At 45.5% G+C, this 23,496-nt stretch overlaps 1 protein-coding gene across 1 annotated transcript in view; it reads left to right on the forward strand.

The window, feature by feature from the left end:
* TSC2 (TSC complex subunit 2) overlaps nucleotides 1–23,496 on the forward strand; it is a 78,127-nt gene that overhangs the window by 22,092 nt on the left and 32,539 nt on the right. Inside the window, 15 exon segments of the mRNA XM_070760981.1 lie at nucleotides 1,448–1,529; nucleotides 4,107–4,259; nucleotides 5,181–5,297; nucleotides 5,445–5,567; nucleotides 5,998–6,107; nucleotides 6,291–6,429; nucleotides 8,704–8,826; nucleotides 9,904–10,038; nucleotides 10,173–10,362; nucleotides 10,760–10,853; nucleotides 12,191–12,293; nucleotides 13,758–13,852; nucleotides 16,476–16,604; nucleotides 20,920–21,084; nucleotides 22,411–22,563. Of these exon segments, the coding sequence (XP_070617082.1) occupies nucleotides 1,448–1,529; nucleotides 4,107–4,259; nucleotides 5,181–5,297; nucleotides 5,445–5,567; nucleotides 5,998–6,107; nucleotides 6,291–6,429; nucleotides 8,704–8,826; nucleotides 9,904–10,038; nucleotides 10,173–10,362; nucleotides 10,760–10,853; nucleotides 12,191–12,293; nucleotides 13,758–13,852; nucleotides 16,476–16,604; nucleotides 20,920–21,084; nucleotides 22,411–22,563 (1,911 nt within the window).

Below are 23,496 nucleotides of genomic sequence, written 5' to 3' on the forward strand. Positions count from 1 at the left end.
CCTCCCTCATCGCCCTGGAAGCTCTCTGGAAGCCAAAAACTCCCTCCCAGAGCCTCTGTGTGAGCCAAAGATCAGCTGGACAGCACACACATTCATGATGGAGCTGAGCTAGGGCAATGGCTCGCGTGCCAACAGATGGCTTTGCATGCCACCTGTGGCACCCGTGCCATAGGTTCGCCATCACTGGCCTAGAAAGAGAGTGGCTGGTCAAGGATTTGGACACTTGAACAGCAGATACTTCTCTGGGCCTCATGTTCTGCCAGATAGCTTACATTTCTGTGGCTGCGTCTCCGTATTGGAGTAGGGGTAACCCTGACCCTTATCATGGTATGTTTAACAATGCTTCAAAGTTAAAATGGCCTTGGAAAGAGTGACACGACCTCGACACTCACACCCTCACAGCCAGGGTCACAATTTGGGCCCTTGGCAATTGGTCGTGAATGTGCACCGGTTGCCAGGAATCCAAGTGGGATCTCGTGATTACGACCTGTGATCTTTTTTTGCTGTTTTCTGCAAAAAGTGGTAAAAAGTTCCCATTGAGGAAGCTGGATTTGCTCAATGACCATATTGGGTTGTTTAATGACTACATTGATTTGTTTAATGACAGCCATAAAAATTGCTGTAAAATCAGGTCCATCTCATGGCATAGGACTAGATTATCTTTGAGACCGCCTTCTGCCGCACGAATCCCAGCGTCCGGTTAGGCCCCATGGAGTTGGTCTCCTCAGAGTCCCTCAACTGGACAATGCCGGCTGGTGGGGCCTAGGGGAAAAGCCTTCTCTGTGGGAGCCCCGGCCCTCTGGAATCAACTCACCCCAGAGGTTCGCACTGCCACCACCCTCCCTGCCTTCCGTAAGAATATGAAAACACATTTATGTCACCAGGATTGGGGTCATTAGACCCCAGCCTCTGCCCAATGAATGTATCTGGTGTAATAGTATGTGTATGACTTTTTGATTTTAAATATTTAGTTTAAAAATTTTTTTTAAAGTTATTATCCTATTAATTGGCCTAGAATATTTTATCTATTGTATTTTTTACTAAAATGTTGTAAGCCGCCCCGAGTCCACGGAGAGGGATGGCATATAAATCCAATAAATGAATAAATAAATATATAAGTGCCATATGGTACCTTATGATGGAAAAACTGCACGTACTTATATTGATGCATGCTTTTATCAGTAGCAGTACTTCTATAAATATTATATCGTTTTAAGCTAACTGTTATCATTAGGATAAGAAATGAATTGGAACGTGTCCTATTAGCCCAGGAGCGCATCATCACTGAATAAACCAAAGATGGGTTCAACCTAAAGGCCCAGTTGAGTTCCAGAGTTAGCTCACAGTTTTTAATGAACAACACCGGCCACCATAAGATTTTGAGCCGAGAAGGTACGTTGGGTCTCTTTTTGAAAAGGAGCTTTGTTTCTCCAACTTTCCTGCTTAGGAATGAGAGCCGGAGTGCTGTTCGCATAAAGGTTTTGCACGTCCTGTCGTTCGTGCTGAGTGTCAACAGGCAGCTTTATGAGGTGAGTCTCCCTCTTATTCTGAATGCACAGAGAAGTCCTCGGGCTTTGTGGTTAACGGGCCAGGGGAGAGAGGCACAAACAGTGGCCGTGCAAACTCTTCCATGTACAGAAGTAATGGAGTTTACGCTCGAGCTGAACACATGGTTGGGATGCCTGTTAGGGGTGCAAGCGAGGACATCTTCTGATCTTCTTGCTCTGAGCAGGCCTGTTTTGCATCGGGAGAGCCACAGCGGTGGGGCTTCCCTTCCAACATAGAAACATAGAAGACTGACGGCAGAAAAAGACCTCATGGTCCACCTAGTCTGCCCATATACTATTTCCTGTATTTTATCTCAGGATGGATATATGTTTATCCCAGGCATGTTTAAATTCAGTGACTGTGGATTGACCAACCATGTCTGCTGGAAGTTTGTTCCAAGCATCTACTGCTCTTTCAGTAAAATAATATTTTCTCACGTTACTTCTAACATATATCCATCCTAAGATAAAATACAGAAAATAGTATAAGGGCAGACTAGATGGATCACGAGGTCTTTTTCTGCCGTCAGTCTTCTATGTTTCTATGTTTAATCTTTCCCCCAACTAACCTCAGATTGTGCTCCCTTGTTCTTGCGTTCACTTTCCTATTAAAAACACTTCTCCCCTGAACCTTATTTAACCCTTTAACATATTTAAATGTTTCGATCATGTCCCCCCCTTTCCCTTCTGTCCTCCAGACTATACAGATTGAGTTCATGAAGTCTTTCCTGATAAATTTTATGCTTAAGACCTTCCACCATTCTTGTAGCCCGTCTTTGGACCCGTTCAATTTTATCCATATCTTTTTGTAGATGAGGTCTCCAGAACTGAAAACAGTATTCCAAATGTGGTCTCACCAGCGCTCTATACAGCTGTCTCCCTGGGATGGCAGGGGAGAAGGGAGAGGGGAGAGGTGGTGAAGGTGGAATATGTACTTTGGAAGAACTCCCCTTCTGCCCTCCTCCTTTTCCATACAGGCCTCCAGAGGGAAGGTGGTAGGGTGGGCCGGCCTGCTGAAGCCCTTGAGCAACAGGGGGCCCCAGCCAGCCAACAAAGGCAGGAACAACATCATTGCCCTCCTTCCCCAGTTCTGAATAAGTAGAGAGAGAGGGGAGAAAAGTCTTTGTCCTACTCACCCCAGGAAATCCCTCCCGATCCCTGTTTGGTTTCTTTTGGCTGAAATACACAACAACAGCCAAAAAAAAAAAGTTTTCTCCCTGGCAAATTCCAGCTAACCTCCCAGAACACAGATACAACAATAGTTTGTAAACAAAAAAAAAGAGGTAGAAGCAGTGATCAAATTCAGGCGCTTCTCAATTGACTCCTATTTGCAGTGATTTGGGGTCATGTGGTCACATTTCTTGACCTTCTGGCAGGCAATGTCAGTGGGGCAGTCAGATTCATTCAACAACTGCTAGTAACTACATCTACATTGATTTACTTAACTGGCAAGAAAAGTCATAAAATGGGGCAAAAGTCAGCCAACAACAGCCTAGCTTCGCAACAGAAATTGGGCTCCATTGTTGTAAACCAAGGGCTACCTGCACAACACAGGGCCGACCTCAGTCTTGCAAGTCTGAAAGTCTTCCAGGGCAGGTCCTTCCCTTCGTTTCTTTTCCTGGGCAGTTCTGCACCTCCTATAATCTGAGTGTTTCCTCGGGAACCTTCCTTCCCTTCATTCCCCAACCTCATTTGCACATGGTCCAATGCATATTTCATGGTTGCACGTATTGAAGAGAGTTGTTGGTTCTGGAGGCCCAGTGGCGAATGGCTGCTGGAGGAGACCCAAGACCCATGCCCTTATCACCTCGAGGTTCAACTACTGCAATGCTCTCTACATGGGGCTACCTTTGAAGAGTGTTCGGAAAATTCAACTCATCCAAATCGCAGCCACGCGAGCAATCTTGGGCATTCCAAGAAATGCCCACATCTCACCATCACTGCACGGACTGCATTGGCTACCGCTCTGTTTCCGGTCACAATTCAAAGTGTTGGTTATGACCTATTAAGCCCTACATGGCATAGGACCAGACTATCTCTGAGACTGCCTTCTGGCGCACGAATCCCAGCGACCGGTGAGGTCCCACAGAGTTGGCCTCCTTAGGGTCCCGTCGACCAAATAATGTCGGCTGGTGGGATCTAGGGGAAGAGCCTTATCTGTGGGAACCCCGACCCTCTGGAATCAGCTCCCCCCGGAGATTTGCACTGCCCCCACCCTCCTCGCCTTCCCAAACAGTTTAAAAACTCATCTTTGCCGCCAGGCTTGGGACTTTTAGATCTTCCCCTGACCGACGAATGTTTTAAGTATGATTGTTGAATGATTAGTTTGATAGGTTTTCTTTTTATTGAATTTAATGGTTGTTTTTTAATGTATTATTAATTGGATTGATATTATTGTTCTGGTTTTGTACATGTTGTGAGCCGCCCTGAGTCCTCGGAGAGGGGCGGCATACAAATAAATAAATGAAGACTCCTGAACCGGATTGTTTTGCCTGGCAGCCTATAAACCTGTCTGTCCATCCGCCTCAGTTACAGTCAGAAATTGCCTCTTAATTTCAGGAGGAATTGATCAACCTGGTCATCTCCCAGCTGTCTCATGTCCCGGAAGATAAAGACCACCAAGTTCGCAAACTGGCCACCCAGTTGCTGGTAGACTTGGCCGAGGGCTGCAATACCCACCACTTCAGCAGCTTCCTGGATATCATAGAGAAGGTATGGACTCCATGTTTCACCTACTGTCTCTATGACCGCACCGCAGAGATAATAATAATAATAATAATAATAATAATAATAATAATAATAATAATAATTTATTAGATTTGTATGCCACCCCTCTCCGAGGACTCAGAACGGCTCACCACAGGGCAATACACAATATACAAATCTAATATTTAAAAAACAATTTAAAAAACCCTTATAAAAATAATCATACAGCTCATTCATGAATCTCCTTCTCAGGAAACAGAGCAGATCCTGCTTCGAGTCAGAGAGACTGTTGCTAATTCAAGGGTCACTGCTTTTCTGGTGCGGCTGTCCAGTGCACAGTGTAAAATGAAGAGCCATTGTGTCGCAACTGTGCTTTGGGGGGGGGGAGCAGTGGGATTGGACCACTCACATTTAGGCTCCTTCCCTTCCCAGTATGCCTTGGTAGCTGAAACAGAGTTCAGATGTACACAAAATGCTGAACTATGATGTTTTCAAGCACAGTTTATTGAATAAGACATGGAGACATCCCTCACTTCGCAACCACAACTCTGTCGCTATTTAATGTGCTTGTTAAGCAATGGGGTGGTTAAGCATATCACACGATTGGCCCTCATAGCAATGGCAGTTCTGGCCATGTCTGTTGCCAGTGTTGAGTGAACCCCACTCGGTCATCAGGTGAGGACCCACTCTCAGATAAGCCATTCTCAGCTTGGTCCCTCCTGGTCCCGAGCCTTGGTTCTTGCAGGTAAGGGGGTCTTTCCACTTCTCCCTCCTCTCTCTCACGGCCATCCTACCCAGCAGCACTTCTTGGTGGTGGCACGAGCGGCTCTCCGAGCTCTCGGGGTGCAGCCCAGCAATCTGTGCCCCTTACGGTCCCCATTGTGGGCTGCAGTCTTCAGCAAAACCGCCTTCTCTCTTCCTGTAAAGGTGGCTTCCCACTCTTTGCTGCCCCCTGCTGACCTGGAAGAAAGAGACCTGCTCTCCTACTCGGCCTCCTTAGAAGACGTGAAGACAGCGGTTGTTGGCTTACTTGTCATTTTCCAGGTAAAGTCCCAGCCCACCCTTTTTTGTTCCCCTTCCAGGAGGATATTTTAAAGAATTTAAGTATGGTCCTCCGCCATTCTTTCTGTGCTTTTGTAGTAGGAGAGAACAATTCCACTGTGAGAAAAACTCTTTCCCTCCTCCTTTTAGACCAAGTTGTACAGCTTGCCTGCCAGCCATGCCATGCGGGTCTACGAGATGCTCGTCCATCACCTTCAGCTCCACTATAAGCACAAGTACAGCCTCCCCATTGCCAGCAGCATCCGCCTGCAGGTGAAAACACTCTAAGGCCCCTTCCCAGACCCAGAGATTTGCAGGGAACGCTGGCGGGAGGAAGCCAGGGGTGGGGGGCAAATGGTTTGCGAAGCCATTGCTGCTGAACTTTGCAAGGCAGCTTTTTGGTTTTACAAGTTCTGAGAAGTGTCAGTCTGAAGCCATTTGAGTTGGGGTCTTTGGCTTGCCACACTTTATGCTATTTAAATTTTTTTCTTTCTGCTGCTTTCTGAACGTTTTATTTATTTATTTTATTTTACTTTATTTATTAGATTTGTATGCTGCCCCTCTCCGAAGACTCGGGGCGGCTCACAACAATAAGCTTGGCTGAGGAGCTCTTTTCACGTAGTCAGACTTGGAATGACCGGAAGCGATGCCCTTTTATGTTTCCCTTCTTACTCTTACGTTGGATTGTTCTTTCCATCTTTAGGTATTTGACTTCTTGCTCTCCCTCCGTGTTGATGCTCTTCTCCACCGCCTGGGCCTCCCCACCAAAGACGGTCTTGTGAGATTCAGCCCCTACTGCCTCTGCGATTCAGTGTATGTCTCTTCTGGTTGCAGCCTTTCCCTTACCAGAGCTTGGGGGCAGCGGCTGTCTCTTCTCCCAAAGGCTTCTCCTTCTCCACCTGCCTAAAGTTTGCTTGGCATGGTCTGGAAGGAGCGGGGTCTTCTGAATGGAATCGGGAGCTCTGGCCATGCTGAGGGTCTTCTCTTGTGTTGCAGGGAGCCCGAGAAGAAGCTTGCTGGCACTCTGTCCCCTCCCTCGGGAAGTCCAAGCGCCCCCCCTCAGAACGCCCCCATCCGCACGGGCCACCTCTCTTACTCCCTCCTCTTTGGAGTTCTTCTGCAGTGCTTGAAGCAAGTGAGTGGAAGATAAAAGGAAATGAGAAATATTATTATTATTATTATTATTATTATTATTCATTCATTCATTCATTCATTCATTCATTCATTCATTCATTCATTTATTTATTGGATTTGTATGCCGGCCCTCTCCGCAGACTCGGGGCGGCTAACAACAATGATAAAAAACAACATGTAACAATCCAATTTAATAAAACAACTAAAAAACCTTATTATAAAAACCAAACATACACACAAACATACCATACATAATTTGTAATGGCCTAGGGGAAGGAATATCCTAACTCCCCCATGCCTGGCAACAAAGGTAGGTCTTGAGTAATTTGCGAAAGACGAGGGTGGGGGCCGTTCTCATCTCTGGGGGGAGTTGATTCCAGAGGGCCGGGGCCGCCACAGAGAAGGCCCTTCCCCTGGGGCCCGCCAAACGACATTGTTTGGTCGACAGGACCCAGAGAAAGCCAACTTGTGATAACTCGGATGACAGAAATAGAAAAGAAGGCAGCGTTAGATAAATAAGTAACATATGCGGAAAATAAAATTAGAACAGATTGGAAATAGAAATAAAGATTTAAGAATGTAACGTCCACTGCTCAAAATATATAAATAAAGGGAACACTTAAAAAGCAAAATATAAACTCAAGTAAATCAAACTTCTGTGAAATCAAACTGCCCACTTAGGAAGCAGCACTGATTGACAATCAATTTCACATGCTGTTGTGCAAATGGAATAGTTGTGCAAATGAAATATTCAATGAGAATATTTCAGATCATTCAGATTGTGTTGTTTGAGTGTCCCCTTTATTTTTTTGAGTAGTATATTTTTTGGTGTATAAGATGCATCTTTTTCCTCCCTAAAAGAGGCTGACAATTAGTTTTATGCATGGTTTGTCTGGGATGTATGACTGTTTTTATATTAAGGGTTTTAAACTGTTTTTAATCATTGGATTTGTACTGTGTTTTGTTGTTGTGAGCAGCTCTGAGTCTCCGGAGAGGGGCGGCGTACAAATCGAATGAATGAATGAATGAATGAATGAATGAATGAATGAATGAATGAATGAATGAATGGTGGGTCTTATCCTCTGAATGTAGCTTTCCCCCCCAATCCTAACTAGCTGTGAACAATCTTCCCAGCTCTTACCTTGCAGGCTCTTTCATTGTTTCTCTCTGTGAAGAATGTTTTCCAAGCCTTAAGTCTTTGCAGGTTTTTTTAAATTGCTCTAACTTGCTCCCAGTAAGTTTCTTTCCAGCCTTAACCAGGTGCTAACGATGTTCCCAGCATTAACCAGCTTGCAAGTTCTTTCATTGTTACTCTCCGCCAAGAATGTTCTCCAAACTCTTTGTAGGGGTTTTTTCATTGCTTTACTTGCTCCAGATGTTTCTTTCCAGTCCTAACCAGGGGCTATTAATGTTCCCAAGCTCTTTCATTGTTACTCTCTCAGAATAAAGGTTAATTTAAGCCCCTAACCAGGGGATAAAATAATGTGCTGAGGGTGACCAGATTAAGGACACTAGTCAGATGAATACCTGGTAAGCAGATTCTTTTCCCTATTTTCCTCGGCAAAAACTAAGGTGTGTCTTATACTCCAGTGCATCTTTTACTCCGAAAAATACGATAATTATTAGAAGGGAAAAGTGAGAAAAATTGTTTAATCTATTGCTCAATAAAATTAAATTTTGTTATTTGAGACATATTTTTGTCCTTTTGGACAGACTGAACAATTGGAAATTTGAATTTAGGATATTTTATTATTTTTATGTAAGAGATAATACAAACATATGGTTTGCTATTGAAGATATATGTGTTGTTATGCATGTTTTTTGAAGGTGGAGAAAAATAAAATAAAAATTTAAAAAAAGGATGTCCAGTTAGGCAGGTAAGTTTACAGGATTATTGTTAGTAGCTTTACAGCAAGGTGAAGCTTTTTGAATGAATGCTGGGATTATTGCCAATGGTTTCCAACATTCCTCTTTGTTTAAGGAATGCAATATTTGTTTGTTTGTTTGTTTGTTTGTTCGTTCGTTCATTCGTTCATTTATTTATTTATTTAGAGGGTTGTGTTCCATCTGCCAATATTGTTTCTGAACTGCTATAAAGAACAAGTACTATAGCAAATACAGAGAGATTCAATAATGGCTAGGATGCTGAGAATGAACAACTCGATTCACGTAGAAAAAGGAACCTTCCCAGGGCATCAGGACTCTTCCTCATCTGCTGCTTTCTGGGCTCTTCCTCCATTTCTCGAATTTCTCTCTTCTTCTTCTTCCCATTTAGGAGACAGACTGGAAGGTGCTGAAACAGGTCCTGAACAAGCTGCCCAAATCTCTGCAGTACAAGGTCCTGTACTTAACCTCTCCTTGCAGTATCGATCAGCTTTCTTCTGCCCTGTGCTCCATGGTAAGGGCTAGGGGCTAGGGGCTGGGCCTCTGGGCATTTGAGCTCAGCTGTTTGGGGCCCGGCTTCTTCTCCCTCCTTCCCCCAACACACATTTTCATGATATATGAGCCCAGCGTTTGATGGGGAGCCAGCCTGGATTTGGAGGAGGAGAGGGCGGTATTAGCCTTCAGCTTTCAGCTTTGGTCTTGGCTGTTTGTATCTAGGCCTGCAGAGCATGTCTTAGGCTGAGGGCCAGAATCTATGCGGGTGGGTCCAGCACGAGCAAAAACTACATTTTAAATCAAAAATGTATTTGTGTTCCCTTTCTCTATGAAAAATGCAGTTCACAAGGGCTTTGAGGAGTGCATACACAAGCACACACACACTAACACACCAGGCTCCTTAGAACCCCCCCATGGTTCCAATCCACGGTTTCCACAGTGCAGTCAGGCGGTAGGAAAAGCAAATAGAATGCTTGGCTGCATAGCTAGAGGTATAACAAGCAGGAAGAGGGAGAGTGTGATCCTGCTGTATAAAGCGCTGGTGAGACCCCATTTGGAATACTGTGTTCAGTTCTGGAGACCTCACCTACAAAAAGAGATTGACAAAATTGAATGGGTCCAAAGACGGGCTACAAGAATGGTGGAAGGTCTTAAGCATCAAACTGATCAGGAAAGACTTAATGAACTCAATCTGTATAGTCTGGAGGACAGAAGGAAAAGGGGGGACATGATCGAAACATTTAAATATATTAAAGGGTTAAATAAGGTCCAGGAGGGAAGGGTTTTTAATAGGAAAGTGAACATAAGAACAAGGGGACACAATCTGAAGTTAGTTGGGGGAAAGATCAAAAGCAACATGAGAAAATATTATTTTACTGAAAGAGTTGTAGATGCTTGAAACAAACTTCCAGCAAACGTGGTTGGTAAATCCACAGCAACTGAATTTAAACATGCCCGGGATAAATATATATCCATCCTCAGATAAAATACAGGAAATAGACTAGATGGACCACGAGGTCTTTTTCTGCCGCCAGTCTTCTATGTTTCTTTGTTTCTTTGGTGGAAAGCACCAGTCGGTGTGTCTCTTTCACTCTAGCTGACTGACAAGAAGATGACAGAGCGGCTGCGGGACGTCTCGGAAGGGCTGTCCCGGAACGACTTGCACCAGGCGGTGGTTCCGGTCTTGACTGCTTTGATCTCCTACCACAGCTACCTGGACAAGACAAAGCAGGTATGTTAGCAAAAGGGGGCGTGGCAGTGGGGCTAGGGAAACCTGCTCTACCCTCTGCTTCCAGGGGCCTCTTGAGACACCTACATCTGCAGTTATTGCCCCCTGTATAATAACCACGTCCTCCCCACCCCCAGCGAGAGATGGTTTACTGCCTGGAGCACGGGCTGATCTTCCGCTGTGCCAGCCAGTGTGTGGTGGCCTTGTCGATCTGCAGCGTTGAGATGCCGGATATTATCATCAAAGCTTTGCCAGTCCTGATCGTTAAATTGACGCACATTTCAGCCACAGCCAACATGGCCATCCCTCTCTTGGAATTCCTTTCAAGTAAGTCCTGGGTGCCCCTGGGGCCTCTGCCACCTGCCTGCCTCTTCGGAGGGGCAGCAAACAGCCACAAAGGGTCTCTGCTATGCTGGCTGGAGAATTCTGGGAGTTGAAGTCCACAAGTCTTAAAGTTGCCAAGTTTGAGGACCCCTGATTTAAGCCCATTGCAGCTTATTCTGAAACCTTCACCTCTGGGAATTTTGCAAAACCAGGCAACGTGGGTCCCATTTATTTATTTATTTATTTATTCATTTATTCATTTAATCATTTTATTTTTATTTTATTATTTATTTTATTTATTTTATTTTTTGATTTGATTTGATTTGATTTGTATGCCGCCCCTCTCTGCAGACTGGAGCAGGGTGAGGCCTCTCACCTGACCTTTTCTTCTCCCTTCCAGCACTGGCCCGCCTGCCCCATCTCTACAGGAATTTTGCAGCGGAGCAGTACGCCAGCGTGTTTGCCATCTCTCTGCCCTATACAAACCCCTCCAAGTAAGCTGGCTGCTTCCTATTGACGTGTAACCAAGGGATCCTTGGTTTTCTGTTGACAATTGTTTTTTGAGAATGGCTTTCCACCCTAGAAGAGAAGTTAGGTTTAGAGCAGTGATTTTCAACCTTTTTTGAGCCGTGGCACATTTTTTACATTTACAAAACCCTGGGGCACATTGAGCGGGGTGGTGGTGGGGAAACAAAGTTTGGTCAAAAAAATTATCTCTCTCTCTCTTCCTCCCCTTCACTCCATTTCTTTCTCCCTCCCTCTTTCTCTCCCTTCCTTCCTCTTTCTTTCTCTCTCTCTCCATCCCTCTTTCTTTCTCTTCCTTCCTCCCTCTCTTTTTTGCTCTCTTTCTCCCTCCCTCCCTCCCTCTATGTCTCTCTCTCTCTCTCCTTCCCTCCCTCTCTTTCTCTCTCTCTCTTGCTTTCTTTCTGTCTCTTGCTCTCTCTCTCTCTCTTGTTCTCTTTCTCTCTCTCTCTTGCTTTCTTTCTCTCTCTCTCTTGCTTTCTTTCTCTCTTGCTTTCTTTCTCTCTCTCTCTTGCTTTCTTTCTCTCTTGCTTTCTTTCTCTCTCTGTTTCTTTCTTTCTCTCTGAGCTTCGCGGCACACCTGACCATGTCTCGCGGCACACTAGTGTGCCACGGCACACTGGTTGAAAAACACTGGTTTAGAGGGTTCCGTTGTCCCAAGCATGCTGCTGCTTTCTCCTTCTTCTCTTAGGAGCTTGAAAGATGAGAGAGGCAGAAGGGGATGGCAATAGCAGTAGCCCTTAGACTTCTGTACCGCGTCACAGTGCGTTCACAGCCCTTTCTAAGCGGTTTACAGTCAGCCTCTTGCCCCCATCAATCTGGGTCCTCATTTTTCCCAAATGGGAAGGATGGGAGGCTGAGTCAACCTTTGAGCCTGGTGACGTTCGAACTGCCAAATTGCAGGCAGCTGAGAGTTAGCATGAACTATGATGTTTTCAAGCAGTTTATTGAATAAGACATGGAGACAGCCCTCACTTTGCAACCACAACTCTGTCGCTATTTAATGTGCTTGTTAAGCAATGTGTCACCGCGGCTCTTATGGTGAAGAGCTGGTTGATGAATGTATCAGCTGTGGCGAATTTTCTTCCCAGACAAATCTCCTGCCTGTCAGCATGACCTTCCTAAAATAGACTTCTTTGCAACGCTTCCATTTGTAGAACAGATCGCGCAGGTTGGCCTGGCTACGTTGCCCCATGCTCTTGTGATTAATTTGATTGACTGCGTATTTATTGATTTATAAACGGATTGTTTTCCAAAGAGCCCATAGGCCCATCAGGGCTACTAAACATCCTTTCTTAACTGTTTGTAGGTTTAACCAGTATATTGTATGCCTGGCGCATCATGTCATAGCCATGTGGTTTATCAAGTGCCGCCTCCCCTTTCGAAAAGACTTTGTTCCCTATATCACTAAGGTGAGTGTCTTCCGTCATTAAGAAGGGCCAAGGAAAAATCCAGCTGCTGAAGCCGTTTCTCAGCCCTGCCAGGAATTCAGAAAGGTGGCTTCCAGCTCCCAAAGTGGGTCTCCCAGCCCACAGGCCATGCAATACACTTTGGTGCCCTTTGTTGCGGGGGCTGTTCTCTCTCTCTCTCTTTTTAAATAAATTGAAATTCCATTCAAATGTCAATTCACACATAACTTAAGTATAACAGTAACACACACACACACACACACATATATATATATTCTCCGAAACGTCGCATAGACATGCAAAATATTATACGGGGCAAAACCCAAACTCAGAACAATCTAGATACATACATACATATATGTAGATTGTTCTGAGTTCGGGTTTTGCCCCGTGTAATATTTTGAGTGTCTATGCGACGTTTCGGTGAAATCACGTTCACCATCATCAGGCTGAAGTTATAAGCTTCGTGCTGCTGTAAATATAGTTATATATACACACACACAGTGTTCCCTCGATTTTCGCAGGGGATGCGTTCCGAGACCGCCTGCGAAAATAAAATTTCTGCGAAGTAGAGATGCGGAAGTAAATACACTATTTTTGGCTATGAACAGTATCACAAGCCTTCCCTTAACACTTTAAACCCCTAAACTGCAATTTCTCATTCCCTTACCAACCATTTAGATTATTACTCACCATGTTTATTTATTAAAGTTTATTAAAATATATATTTATTAAAGGCGGACGAAAGTTTGGCGATGACGTATGATGTCATCAGGCGGGAAAACCCGTGGTATGGGGGGAAAAAAACAGCAAAGCATTTTTTAATTATTTTTGAAAAACTGTGGTATAGCCGTTTCGTGAAGTTCGAACCCGCGAAAATCGAGGGACCACTGTATATATATATATCATATATATATAAATTCAGTCAATCAAAATTCAAATGTCTTGTTTCGCACCTATTTTCTTCTCCTATTCATCAGTCTGTTTCCTTCTTTCTATTACACTCCTCTCCCTCTATCTCCATCTCTTCCTTCTACCTTCTTACTCCTTCTCTCCCCCGTCTACTTCTTTCTACTCTTTCTCCTCTCCCTTCTCCTTTCTACTTCCTCTTCCTCCCTCTTAGTCTTCCCCAGTGCCTCATCCTGATTCATCCCATATTTAACACACTGAAAGTATATTCCAAACTTTTAAACTCATGGTGCTTTTCCTAAAATTCATCGGAAGGGGAAGGGAAGGAGCGGGGAAGCCAAGTCCGATACGCAAGATTCGGTCCTTCTGGTTTTTGCAATAAAATGCACCCTTGGTACATGGCCGTGATGCCCTCGCCTGGTCTGCATTGTAGGGCTGACACGAGGTGCCCTTGGGGGGGGGGGGTCAGATGGTGGGGAGGGTGTTCTTGTGCTCCATATGAGATGGAGAACCTCTGGGATCCTCTCTGGAACACACACACCAATCTCTTTTGGACAGGGCCTGCGGTCGAACATCCTCCTCTCCTTCGACGACACCCCAGAGAAAGACAGTTTCCGGGCTCGGAGTACCAGTCTGAACGAGAGACCCAAGAAGTAAGTTGGCCCTCGGGACAGGAAAGGCTCTCTCCCGTTGCCTTGGCAGCAGTAAAAGGCAGCTTCCTCCCTCGGCCTTGACCCACTAGCTGGTGGCTGCAATGCCTCTGGAGAAGGGAAGTGTGGAGCGAATGCCGAGCGGCTGCCTCCCTTCCTGGGGGAAGAACCCTCTCGGGTTGCCTGTCCTCTTCTCCCCACGTCTTGAGGTCTCTGAGTTTTCCTCCCAGTTCTGACAACCTTCAGAACGGGATGCCAGACGGAGACCCTAGTAGAATCTGTGTGAGTCAGGTTAAGTCACAATAAGTGGAATGTCTTAAATCAACCTTCCTCATGGGCACAATTTCCCTTTTTTGCCTTGGCTCTGAATACGTGAATATTTTATTGTCATCAAATTGAAATATTGTTGATTTGTCAGTCCGGGTCGGAATTGGGATGGAGTCTCCACAAACTATTTCCAAAACCTCTTGTTCCCCTCCAAAGGAACAGATTCTCTTGACTAGAGATGAATGGTTCTCATGACTTGCTTCTAAATTATTATTATTATTATTATTATGTCAGTACAACACAGCAAACAAGATCACTATGCTGGATTTCGTATTTCATCACCAGTCGGGCGCTTCCCAAGCACCTAGGACTGTGTGATGTAGCGGCGAATTATGTTTGCTGATCCCAGTAAAGCGGCCTTTTGCAATTGACAGATGGAGATTTTGTCAATTCCAATGGTTTTCAAATGTCCGCTGAGATCCTTTGGTACTGCCCCCAGCGTGCCAAGTACCCCTGGGACCACTTTCACGGGCTTATGCCAGAGTCGTTGCAGCTCGATTTTTAGATCTTTGTATTTCACTAATTTCTCTAGCTGCTTCTCCTCAATTCTGCTGTCTCCTGGGATTGCGATGTCAATTATTATTATTATTATTATTATTATTATTATTATTATTATTTATTAGATTTGTATGCCGCCCCTCTCCAAAGACTCGGAGTGGCTCACAGCAGCAATACAAAATACAAATCCAATGATTAAAAAGCAACACAGTTAAAAACCTTTGATTTAAAAACACTCATACAACCCAAACAAACCGTACATAAAACGGAACGGCCGAGGGGAATCAATTTCCCCATGCCTGGCGGGGAATATATAGAACACTCTCCGAAACCCCCCAAACTATGAATAAATTGCAGTCAGACTCGGTATGTCTCCCATAGAAGCAGCTCAGGTAGGCGAATCCAAGAATGTGTTTGCCTGCTAGGTGGTCTTCCTATTAGAGCAGCGGTCCCCAAACTACGGCCCGTGGGCCGCATGCGGCCCGCTGAGGCCATTTATCCGGCCCGCCGGTGATTAACAGGAGCACAGGGAAAAGAGAGCAAGAAAGAAAAGGGAAAGAGAGGGAGGGAAAGAGAAGTGGAGAGGAAGGAAGGAAGGAAGGAAGGAGAAATGGAGGGACAGAGGAAGGAAGGACTTTTGGGGGGGGGTAATTTTTTATTTTTCTCTTAACATACATTCAAACAATACAGTGTACCATCTAATTTTCCATGAATAAAATGCGGTATTTTCTTAGTAACTAATATCAATCATCAAAAAAGTTGCAAAAGTTTTTTTTTCTAATTTTGTCATCCAGTTACATTCATTTTTTTAAATTAAATTCCCTCCTTAATGTTCCTTCAAAAAGTACAACACCAATTATTTTCTAACTTATTAACCATTATGCCAAAGTGCTTCCTTCTTTCTTTAGACATTTTTCTATAAGCCAAGAAAACCTTGTATGGCCAATCAGATGTTAACAAAAGAAAATTAAAAACAAAACATAAACATATATGAATTTCAGACTTCTTCCCCCCCTCTAAATAGTACATTCCCATTTTGTTTTTTACTTTAAGATAAGGTATGTGCAGTGTGCATAGGGATTTGTTCATAGGTTTTTTTTATGGTCTGGCCCTCCAACAGTCTGAGGGACAGTGAACTGACCCCCTGTGTAAAAGGTTTGGGGACCCCTGTATTAGAGCCTTGACTAGGGGGATTCCCACTCAGAAAAAAGCTTCCTTGCTTTGAAATGAAATAATGCTATTTGGCAGAAGGAAAAATGCAGCCCTCCTTCTCCTCCGTCTTGGGATTGTCCTCCTGGTTCAGCCGCGGAGTTGTTTCCCGGTCGAGTGGAGTGCTTCCTTGCGAGCCTTGTGACTTTGTGGGTCAAGTGGGGCAGTGTTGTGAAGGGCACTTGGAGGTCTCTGGTCTTGTCTCTGCCCGCTCAGCTGCGTCAGGGGCTCCCTTGTGCAACACACCTTCACATTTCAACCCACCTTTTTGTTAAGTTGCGCTAATTTCATCTGGTTGTGTGTGGTTGGTCTGTGCTCTGTTTTATTTTGGGTTGGGGTAGCACTGAGCAGCTTGGATCAAGACGGGCTTGTTGTGTTTAAAATGTTTTGTGCTGTTGTTTTTCTTGTTTTTTAATTTCCTTCCCTCCTTTTTTTCCCCCCCTGGCCTTCTGTTTTTTCCCCCCTACTTTTCCTTTCTTTCCTCCACCGTCTCCTGGGGCTTTTGTGACCTTTTGCATCCCATCCTTCCAATGATTTCCTTGCTGTGCTATCACACACCTCTTTGGTTCTGATGCCGCTTTGCCCTTAGTAGCTATAAAGTAGCCAAAAATGCAAGGCCCAACTCGAACCAGTCTCCTCCTGTGAGAGCCCTGAAGGACCCCTCGGCTGTCGATGCCTTCCGCTCCCGCAGCATCAGTGTGTCTGACCATGCAGTCCACAGGTAGAGGTGCTGGGGCAGGGGAGGAGGAGGAGGGTGAAGAGCAAGGGGGCTGGGACGGTGCATGGGGGGGGGGACCTCCTGCTTGGCTTCCTGACGCCACTCCCCTCCCACTAGCTTTGCAAGCATGTTGGTGCATGTTTCAGGATAACGGTCTCGGTTTGGTTTGGTTTGGCTTGGCTTGGTTTGGTTTGAAGGGACCGTGCTGGTGCTTTGCCCAGATTAACTCCCCACCCCCACCATTTTTTAGGGTATGACAGGTTGCGGTTGCTTCTGGATTAAACCTTTCAAATGGTGGTTATTCCATGGCCAGAATGAAAGCATCCTGTTTGCTGGCTCTGTGCTTTACTAGATAAATGGTCAAAGCAATGGAAACTGCAGTTTAATGTTTCCAAATGTAAAATAATGCACTTGGGGAAAAGGAATCCTCAATCTGAGTATTGTATTGGCAGTTCTGTGTTAGCAAATACTTCAAAAGAAAAGGATTTAGGGGTAGTGATTTCTGACAGTCTCAAAATGGGTGAACAGTGCAGTCAGGCGGTAGGGAAAGCAAGTAGGATGCTTGGCTGCATAGCTAGAGGTATAACAAGCAGGAAGAGGGAGATTGTGATCCCGCTATATAGAGCGCTGGTGAGACCCCATTTGGAAGACTGTGTTCAGTTCTGGAGACCTCACCTACAAAAAGATATTGACAAAATTGAACGGGTCCAAAGACGGGCTACAAGAATGGTGGAAGGTCTTAAGCATAAAACGTATCAGGAAAAACTTAATGAACTCAATCTGTCTAGTCTGGAGGACAGAAGGAAAAGGGGGGACATGATCGAAACATTTAAATATGTTAAAGGGTTAAATAAGGTTCAGGAGGGAAGTGTCTTTAATAGGAAAGTGAACCCAAGAACAAGGGGACACAATCTGAAGTTAGTTGGGGGAAAGATCAAAAGCAGCATGAGAAAATATTATTTTACTGAAAGAGTAGTAGATCCTTGGAACAAACTTCCAGCAGACGTGGTAGATAAATCCACAGTAACTGAATTTAAACATGCCTGGGATAAACATATATCCATCCTAAGATAAAATACAGAAAATAGTATAAGGGCAGACTAGATGGACCATGAGGTCTTTTTCTGCCGTCAGACTTCTATGTTTCTATGCTTTGTAATATCCTGGTTCGAAACCTGTGCAGATACTACGGGAGGACGTGGAATCAGATCTTTTGAGAATGAGCTGTTCGGGTTTGCCATCGATAATCTTCTGCAGTTCTTTGTTTGCTTTAAGCAGTTTAAAACAAGGCCTCCAGAAAAATTCTTTTCTCTATCATGCAATACTAGGACGAGAGGGGCCTCCCTAAAGCTCATAGGTAAGAAAGCGAGGACAAATAAAGGGAAATATTTCTTCACCCAGAGGGTCCTTGGTTTATGGAATTCACTTCCAGAAGAGGTTGTGACAGCTGTCAGCCTGGATAGCTTCAAGGCAGGTTTAGACAGATTCATGGATGCCAAGTATATCGGTGGTTATTGAAACAGATGTCCAATTGCCGCCTCTATGTTGGTTGAGGCAGGCAGGATTCCTCTGCCTCCCATTTGTTGGGGGTCAAAGGAAAGGGAGGGTCTTGCCTTCTCTTTCTATTCAAGATCCCCATGGACAATTGGTGGGCCACTGTGTGACACAGAATGCTGGACTCCATGGGTTTTGGCCTGATTCAACAGGGCTCTTGTCTTCTTATGCATCTCTTTCATATCCAAGGCAAATGTAGCATTTGCTGCAAGAAAAATCCACTTATTCCCTGCTACCTGAAGGCCGGGGCTCACCCTGACCTGTACCCTGATGAAGCGTCGTGTTCGTTTGGGTTACCTAGCCTTGTCCGAGCTAATCCCACTTCCCTTCAGTCAATGTTTGACACTATAATAACAAAGTTGGAAGGGACCTTGGAGGTCTTCTGGTCCAACCCCCTGCTTAGGCGGGAAACCCTACATGACTTCAGACAAATAGTTGGGCCAGCATCTTCTTAAAGAGTTCCGGCGTTGGAGCATTCACAACTTCTGGAGGCCAGCTGTTCAGAAGTTTGGAAGATAGTTTGGAAGATAGCCATAATTGGGGCTGCTTTGCTACCAACCAGTTTATTTATTTATTTATTAAATTTGTATGCCGCCCCTCTCCGCAGACTCGGGGCGGCTCACAACAGCAACAGAAAAACAGTGTAAAATACAAATTCAATAATTAGAAAGCTAAAAACCCATAATTTAAAAAAACATTCACACAACATACCATACATAAACAGTATAGGCCTGGGGAAGATACTTCAGTTCCCCCATGCTTGACGACAGAGGTGGGTCTTAAGGAGTTTGCGAAAGGCAAGGAGGGTGGGTGCTGTTCTAATCTCAGGGGGGAGCTGGTTCCAGAGGGTCGGGGCCACCACAGAGAAGGCTCTTCCCCTGGGACCCGCCAAATGACATTGTTTGGTCGACGGGACCCGGAGAAGGCCAACTCTGTGGGACTTAATCGGTCGCTGGGATTCATGCGGCAGAAGGCGGTCCCAAAGATATTCTGGTCCGATGCCATGAAGGGCTTTATAGGTCATAACCAACACTTTGAATTGTGACCGGAAACTGATCGGCAACCAATGCAGACTGCGGAGTGTTGGTGTAACATGGGCATACTTTGGGAAGCCCATGATTGCTCTCACAGCTGCATTCTGCACGATCTGAAGTTTCTGAACACTCTTCAAAGGTAGCCCCATGTAGAGAGCGTTACAGTAGTCGAATCTCGAGGTGATGAGGGCATGAGTGACTGTGAGTCCCGATCCAGATGTGAGGAAGAGAAAGAACGAGGGGGATTTGCAAGCTCATCTTGGGCATCAAAACTTTCTCTATGCTGGCTTCTCAGTTATGTTTGGCCTGGGGTGGGGGCTGTAATTGGGATCCTGGGTAGGGAAGGGCCAGCTGCCCCAAAGAGGAATCCTGGCTGCTAATCCTAGTTAGCAATGGAGGAATTGCAGAGGAACCCATCACTGAAAACTCACATACTTTCTTCCAGTTAACTGGGGACTGGGGGGGGCTTAAGAACTGGGGGAGAAGGTGTGAGTGGAGGGGTTTTCCTGCATGCCACCACAGCCAGATGTAGGTTAAAGAGCAACCAAAGAACAGCCATAAGAGCCAACACAAAATCAGGCAGCAAGACTCAGATATGAAAGCTAATGTGCCTTGAACAAAGTCCTTCGTGAAATAATTCTGCCTGGGGTGGAGGACACAGAATGATGGTGTGTTTGGGGCCGCAGCCCTGCCCACCTTGGATGCCTTGTGGCAGCCACCATTTTTTCCTTTCCTTTGGGGCAGACCATGCAGAGACCCCTGTGTGGGCTGCGCATTTCATTTCGAACCGGCCTGACACTCCCGTCTTTCGCCGGCAGGTTGTGGCTCCACTCCCAGTGGAAGAGACTCTGCCGTGGCCAAGGAGTGGCCCCTTTGCTTTGATTTAAACCTAACGGGGTGAGGAAGGTTGCAGTGTCTTGGGGTCACGGCGGGATCCCCCTTTTGTGACCTTCTGGCAAGCAAAGTCAATGGGGCAGCCAGATTCCCTTATTTGTATTTATTTGTATTTGTATTTATTAGATTTGTATGCCGCCCCTCTCCGAAGACTCGGGGCGGCTAACAACAATATAAAAAGACAATGTAAACAAATCCAATATTAAAACAGTCTAAAACCCCCAATTTAACTTAGCCACCATGTTGCTCACTTAAGAACCGTGGTCAGCCCCCGTGGCATTGAGCATCTCAGCCAGGGAAGCCACCTGGGGGCCTCGCAGGGCTCCTGTGTTATGGGGCTGGAACTGGGGCAGGGAAAGCCTCCTGGGGGGGGAGTCTGGAATGGGGGGAGAAATAAATTTTACTGATTTCCGGCTCCCACCAGAGTCCTTCTCTTTGCATTTAGTTTTTTTCTTTTACAAGCTAAATTCATTCTTTGTACATAATTGTCTGGTTTAATCCTGAATTGGCTCCCTGAAGCTCTTGCTGCTCAATCAGAGACAAGCGAGAGCCCTGAAAATAAACTTGCGGTCAGTTCTTGCCGGTTATTATCGAATACCCTCCGGCCGAGCCCTTCCCTGCTTCCGGGAATAGATGAAATAGCCCCCCATTTGCTCAGATTTCAGGGCTCCCCAAGCCAGCGTCAGGCCTGCCTGGTAAAACCTCCCAAGAATCGTCTGTCTTCGCCACAACTCAGCTTGCTGCATGCTTAACGGAATTTGGGTGCCTCTTCCCTTGGGAGATTCTTGCTTCCCAGTTATAACCTCCTCCCCCCTGCTCCCCCCCTCCTTTTCCAGCCGGATACAAACCTCCATCACCAGTTCCAGCCTGGGCTCTGCCGACGAGAACTCCATGGCTCAGGCGGATGACAACCTGAAGACCCTCCACTTGGAGCTGACCGAGACTTGCCTTGACATGATGGCCCGATACGTCTTTTCAAACTTCACCGCTGTGCCCAAAAGGTTGGAGCAGCCGCTCTCCCCTGGTGCTTGCACGGGGGTCTTCGTAGGAGGGAGACCCAAGTGCCAGGATCGGTGCAAACTCTAGTTCCGTGATGGCGAATGCATGGCATGGGTGCCATGTGGCGCCACATCGGCTGGCACATGAACTGTGGCCTTAGCTCAGCTTCAGCGCACAGGTGCATGCCAGCTAGCTGATTTTTGGCTCACGTGGAGGCTCCTGGAGGGCATTTCGAGCCTCCGGGGTGCGGGGGCAGGCATTTCCCCCCCTCCCCAGGCTCCCAAGAAAGCCCCTGGAGCCTGGGGAGGGCAAAAAACGGGCCTAACGGGCCCACTGCAAATCAGGAAATGGGGGTTGTGCTTGCATGCACAGGGGCCGGGGCTGTGCAGGAGCATGGGCTGGGCATTGAATTATGGGTGGGGGGCACGTTTGCACATGCAATTGCTCGGACCCACCTTTTTGGCACCGGAGGGGGGGGAAGTTTCGCCATCACTGCTCTAGTCTCTGCCCGCAAGCAACACTTCTGTCTGATTATCAGCACCTCAAATCAAGAATGAGGCTTCAAGATATTGTTTATTTATTTATTGAATTTGTATGCTGCCTCTCTCGGTAGACTCGGGGCGGCTCACAACAGTAATAGAAAAAACAATGTAGAATACAAATCTAATAATTAAAACTAAAAACCCATAATTTAAAAAAAAAACATGCTTAGAGAGGAGAGGAAATCAGTTGGGATTCATGGCTTTTTTATTCATTCCCTGTTTATTTTCTTCCCAGAGGTGGGAGAGGGATTTAGAAACTTTCTTTGGGAAGGTTTCAACGCATGTTCCAATCTCAATCTTCAGAAAGACTTCAGTATTTATTGATTGATTTATTGATTTGATTTGATTTGTATGCTGCCCCTCTCCGTAGACTCGGGGCAGCTAACAACAATAATAAAACAGCATATGACAAATCTAATATTTAAAATAACTAAAAACCCGTATTAAAAATCAAACATACACGCAAACATACCATGCATAAATTGTATAGGCCTGGGGGGAAAGGAATATCTCAATTCCCTCATGCCTGACGACAGAGGTGGGTTTTAAGGATCTTATGAAAGGCGAGGAGGGTGGGGGCAATTCTGATCTCTGGTTCCAGAGGGTCGGGGTTGCCACAAAAAAGGCTATTCCCCTGGGTACCGCCAGACAACATTGTTTAGTCAACGGGACCCGGAGAAGGGGGACCTAACTGGTTGCTGGGATTCTTGTGGCAGAAGGCGGTCCCGGAGATATTCTGGTCCGATGCCAGTAGCATCTTTATCCTTGTTTTTCGGGGTCTTTTAGGTCTCCGGTGGGCGAGTTCCTCTTGGCTGGAGGGAGGACCAAGACATGGCTAGTGGGTAACAAGCTTGTTACAATCACTACAAGTGTTGGGACAGGAACCAGGTCCCTTCTGGGCCTGGACCATGGAGAGCTCCACCATGGTGCAGAATCCAGGTAAGCTTCCTAAAGCTCGCTCGCTTCTCAGGCCCTTTTTAAAGTAAGAGGGACAGAAAATTAATGACAAGATTATTAACTGCAAGGGAAATGGAATTTTTGTCCAGATTTTAAACACTGGCATTGTTTAGATCAATATGACGCGTGGACTTCAGCTCCCAGAATTCTCCAGCCAGAACATGTAAAGTTGCCAAGATTGAGAAAGACTTGTTTGCAACTGTAAAGGTAGCCTAAATCTCAAGGCAGAGATGGAGGTTGGAAGAATGATCTGGTCCTGCAGGATTAAAAGTAATAAGTCTTTGCAGTTAGTTCTCCAGGATGTTCTGCCACCATTATGGGCTTCTTCACAGTAGCACAAGAACAGATATTGGTGCTGTAACAGAGTGTCCAGCAAACCTGGGAAATCAAGGAATTATCAGGGAATTAATGAAAAAAATGGAATAAATCAGGGAAAAAACCCAAACTGTATTAAAATGTTTAAAAGTCAAGGAAAAATCATGTTTTTAAAAAAACAGTTTGCGCTACCTGGCAGAGTGAAGCAAAAATGAATATAACTGTGGCAACAACTTGCTTCCTCAGCTACTGATATTTCTCCACGGCTTAGCCTACGACCACGCCTTAACTAAATCACAAGTTATAGGGAAATGTCAGGGAAATATCAGGGAATTTCAAAATGCTTCCCCCCTGGACACCCTGTGTAAACAAATTTGGCAATTTTAATTATAATGTCTATCTGCTTAAAACATTGTGTTACATTGCAAGCTTGTCAAATGTGCTTGTCACTGCCCAACTGCCCAACAAATATTCTATCAGATGTAGACATTGGAAGCATATTCTCCGCATAACGCCTAATGTTTGACTGGCAATTGCTAGTTGATTGCTAGACTGACTTTCCAAAGCATGGACTGGGAAGGACTTAGGAGTGTGCTCACC

This window comes from Erythrolamprus reginae, chromosome 9 (assembly GCF_031021105.1).
Source record: "Erythrolamprus reginae isolate rEryReg1 chromosome 9, rEryReg1.hap1, whole genome shotgun sequence".
NCBI lineage: Eukaryota > Metazoa > Chordata > Lepidosauria > Squamata > Dipsadidae > Erythrolamprus > Erythrolamprus reginae.